This window comes from Pistacia vera, unplaced genomic scaffold, assembly GCF_008641045.1.
Source record: "Pistacia vera cultivar Batoury unplaced genomic scaffold, PisVer_v2 Contig551, whole genome shotgun sequence".
In the NCBI taxonomy this organism is placed as follows: domain Eukaryota; kingdom Viridiplantae; phylum Streptophyta; class Magnoliopsida; order Sapindales; family Anacardiaceae; genus Pistacia; species Pistacia vera.
Window position 1 is genome coordinate 3,729 of NW_022196392.1, and position 4,779 is coordinate 8,507.

The 4,779-nt window shown below is 36.0% G+C and overlaps 1 protein-coding gene across 1 annotated transcript; it reads left to right on the forward strand.

Moving 5' to 3' along the window:
• The first annotated feature begins 510 nt into the window (after positions 1–510).
• LOC116108031 (plastid division protein PDV2-like) lies at positions 511–3,376 on the forward strand. The gene is made up of 2 exons (XM_031394312.1): positions 511–921; positions 2,644–3,376. The coding sequence occupies exons 1-2, from the start codon at positions 667–669 to the stop codon at positions 3,298–3,300; spliced, it is 912 nt and encodes a 303-aa protein (XP_031250172.1). The 5' UTR covers positions 511–666; the 3' UTR covers positions 3,301–3,376.
• The last annotated feature ends 1,403 nt before the right edge of the window (positions 3,377–4,779 follow it).

Below are 4,779 nucleotides of genomic sequence, written 5' to 3' on the forward strand. Positions count from 1 at the left end.
GTTATCACAGTAAGATTATAAGAGAAAGTTACGAGATTGGCTTATAAACGTAATATTTTTCACCATATTAGCAGAGTTTGGATCAGTATATAAGCTTTAGACCTCCTAATGGTACAGTAAGTGAAACCAAAATGAAAAGTATGTAATCGAGTGGACCAAGATTATTAATGCATTATCTCTTTTTAGAGATTCAGCAGATGCAATGTCAAAAAGCAGTCCCTACAAAGAAGCCAAAGTCCGAAACTTCATCCCTTTATGCCCAAAGACCGAAACAGAGTCCCCACTGGCCACTAGAAACCAAGTCCAGAAATTTCTTCATTTTATACCCAAAACAGAAAATAAAAATAACAAGACCAGAAAGCCCCTGGTCACATGCATACAGCTAGAGTCATTGCCCATTGGATAGTCATAGATTATCTTGGGATCCACAGAATCTTAAATTTACTTAAAGAAAAAATTAATTAAGTGAAACCAAAATGAAAATATCTGGTGGGAAGCATGAGAGTCACTTAAAACACTCACCAGAATTATACACCTGCCAGTTTTTGGCTCTTCTCAGAGTCTGTTCACTTCCAAAACCCTCGCCGACTAACCCAAGAACACATTTTTATTATATTTTCGGCGTCAAAAGCCTTAACCCACCGAGCACAAACATCAAGAAACACAATGGATGAAGAGGGTATAGGCTTAGTTTTAGCCAGGGCGGCGGAGCTTAGGTTGAAGATCAGTAATTGCATTCACAAAGCAACAACAGGGAAACAACAAGAAGGTGATGTTGCTGTTGTTGTTAATGGAGTTAAGAAAAACCCTGATGAGAAAGTGGCTGAAGAAGAAGAAGAGGATTATGATGAAGAAGCAGAGAAGCTCTTGAATATTCAACTTGCGCTTGAATCTTTGGAGGCCCAGCTTAGTAATTTGCAGGTTTGTCAAGAAACTCCAAGTCAGGGTTTTATGTCGAAAGCCTTATACAGTTATAATTATGGTCTATTTCGTTTAAATAATTGATTTTGAAGCATATACTGATGAATGAATTTGGAATTTTTTATAACCATGCGAGTCTTGTAACAGTGTGCTTAAATAATTGGAAATTTGTGGTAAACACTGAAATTGGCTTTGCTTCAAAATTTGTTCTTGTGCTTGCGTTTCTTTTGGGCTTGGGAGATTTCACCATGGTTTCATTCGGATTACATTGCAATAATAATCGTATAATGTGTTATCAATGTTACTTTATATGGTTCCTTGAGACTTGTATCTTAAATTTTACTAGATGTGACTTGTCTAGATTGAAGGATTTTGTGGATTGTTACCAGAGTTAACTTGTTTCAATTCAAGGTTATGAAAGTGTTCCTGGCCAGTTCTTATTCCTTCAGTTGATCATTTGTCATGCCGGCAGTGTCTTCTTTTATCATTTATAAAAGCAATGCCGTTTATTACACTGCACCGTCTAACATGGATTTTGATTAGCATGTTATATATGCATTTGAATTCTGTTGCTTGTATCATATAGAAAATTGCAAGTGGATGTATTTTTTAGAAGAGAATGCTTTTATTCATTGGTTTTTGTAAGATTAAGAAGGAAGCAAATGATGGAAGTTCTCATTATAGATTTAATGTCACATCTACTCCTTTATGATTTTGTGCTCTGCTTGCTCTTGCTCTGGGTGATATTTCAGTATGTACGAGGTGGGGCTCAACCACATATGTCACGTGGGTATATGTGTGTAGGAACTATAAAGAAGAGAATGATAAAGTGGAGCTATATGTTGGTACCTATACATGTTTCAGTGCGTTTAGAATACCATGTACCAGTCATTGTTTTGTGGGCTTCATCCTATAGAGTATACAAGATGCCATCTTAATAATATAGTAAACTGCATTTACACATGGTTTCCCTGCTATGTTAAAAGGATTTTGAGATAAACTTGGGCTGATATTTGAGATAAACTTGGACTCTGATAATTTACCTTAGCAACTATAATTTATCTCAATGGAATTCTTATATTGATATTAACTGGAATAATCATGTTACTGTTGTGACTGTTAATGTATGTTGACATTACCTAATACTTTGGATTAATTGATACTACCAGCCAGGAAAGAGGACAAATTTCCTAAGAATGACCCCAGGACAAACTAACCTGTGGCCCAGGTATATGCATCCAGATCAGTCACTAAGGAAAGATGCCTAAATAAGTGCTAATGATGAATTGATTCTTCTTACCGTGTTTGATGACTAAAATTTTGGAAAGCACTGATTTTTATGTTTCCGTTTGCTCAACTAGTGCACTGATTCTGCAGAAATTATCCATTACCTTATGTATTAGCCTGTTTCCCTACTTTCTAACGGCCAGCACATTTGCATTAATAGAACTTACAACCTTTTGAGTAGAATTTTCCTGCTGATGGCCCTTTCCTTTTGTTGGTAGGATCTTAATTTTCGGTCAACCAATGTATTTATGTTTTCCATTTTTGTTCCCTTGCTTATCTGAAGCTGTAAAAGCTGCTATCTAGTCCTCGTGTGAAATGTTATATCTAATATTATATACATATGTAGAGATTATATAATTTGTATAATTTCATACGCAATAGAAAAGTTTGAAAAACTTGTGGATTGATGATTAAAATTTCTCTTTTGATGCATAGAATCTACAACTCCAGCAGCGTTATGATAGGGAAGTTGCACTTGGTGAAATCGAGTTTAGCCGCAAGATGTTGCTAGAGAAGCTCAAGGAGTACAAAGGGGAGGACTTGGAAGTTATACATGAAGCATCTGCTTTTGCTGGTGAAACTGTAGAGCACAACAATGATCTCCTCCTTCCTCCATATCCTAGTCGTGTTCCTCGATCATTGATCTTAGACAATGGTTATCTCTCACAATCTAATTACAAACCCAAGTCTGTGCTGAATGGAGTGATCACGGATGAGCTAACTAGTGGAGCGAAGAAGAATCTAAATGAATATGAGAGAAACCAAATGCAAAATAGATCCACAACTTCAAGGAAAGGGTTGGGACACTTTATTAGTTCGGTGGCCAAGACGGTGATTCCCCTGGCTGGTTTGGTATATGCATTAAGCATGTCCGGTTTTGCTCAAAATCTTGGGAAGAAAGGTATCCCTTTGAAGCTTTCGGGCATCTTTCAACGGCCATCAAATGAAGAGAAGAAATCAGTTGTTCAATGTCCACCTGGGAAAGTCTTTGTGGTTGAGAATGGCGAAGCTAGATGCATTGTGAAGGAGAGGGTTGAAATCCCATTTGATTCAGTTGCTGCAAAGCCAGATATAAACTATGGGAGTGGCTAAATTGTTGTTCATTCTCTAACATGTGTATATCTCATTTCTGAATTTGGTGAATGAAGTTTTTTCTCTTAACGGCCTACTATGTTCTTGAGCTTCATAGTTCTATACCTTTGATTCTGTTTTCTGTTGGTCTCATTAACTTCGAGTTTTACTGATTTGAGAAAGGATAATATTATACTTACAATCCACGTGACAGTTCATAATTTGTCAGTTCGCAATGGGTCTCGTCTGTCTAATTGTAGGTCTTGTTGTTCAACTGTAAGTTGTTAAGTTGGAGTTGTGAGAGAAGATTTGTAAGATTGAGTTGTAGGGATTGAGAAAATGTTACTGTCTTTGAAGGTCAATGATTGTAAAGTTTTAAATTTTAAAGTACTAATTCTTCAATAGTTTGTTAGCAAATTGCTGCATTTATACTAAACCATACTGTTGCTTCCTTTGGCTATGATAAAGCTCTTCAAATCTTGACACGAAGTTGTTGAGAAGTCAAGGAATTCTTTAAGTATTTTATTCGGGTAGCGTTTTTTTTTTTTTTTTCCTCAGATAAATCCAAAACTATGGCATCAGATCAGACATACTATAGTACTATATATATTTGTCAATTGTCATTTGCCATTGCCATAGTCACCTCCTTGTCTCTTGTCCCTTTCTTCTTTTGAAATCCCCTGATTTTCCACTTTTAAGAGCATCATCTTCTACAAACACCTCACCAACTGAGATTTACTTCTTTTAAGCATGCAAAAAGCCCACCATTTTTACAAAAGCTTCAAAGGTGACATTGCTTTCTAAGACAAACCCTTCTGGTCAAACAAATTGAAACCCTTTTAAGCACTACGCACTATCCATATCATTAACAACACTGTTCTTATTGTGTTAAATTTCAATATGGTATCAGAGGGACAGTTTATTTGAATTTGTGTTTGGTCTTATATTACATATTTATATGGGTTGGTTTTTCTTAGTTGGTTAGATTAACAAAGAGTGAATTGATCTGAACCACTAGCTTGGTTTACTTTTCAAAAAACTATTCAGTGTGAGTAGTCTCATGATCAGCATAATTTGTGTATGTATCATATAGGCAGAGATTATTCTTTAACAATTAATGATTTTGGATGTTTCTTTGGTGTTGTGTTTTATCTTGGTCCAGAACTTTGTCAATATCTGTGGTGGGATTTGCTGCATTTAATGCTGTTCCAGTCATATTGTCACTGTGGGGTCTAAACCTCTTTGGTGCTATATGCAGGAAATATATTGGCGGGGTGGCTCTGGTTAAAGCCATTGAACTCATGGAAACAATAAAAATTCAGACACAAGCGGTCTACAGGGATTGCACAAAGTAGTCCCATTAGCTGTTAGATAGTATGCCTCTTTGGTTTCTCTTGTTTAATATGATTCAACTCATCACTTTTATCTGAAACTTTTTCTGAATGAAGCTCTGAAAAAGCTATTGTGCTTAGTTGTGGTGATGATATATCTTTTTTTTTA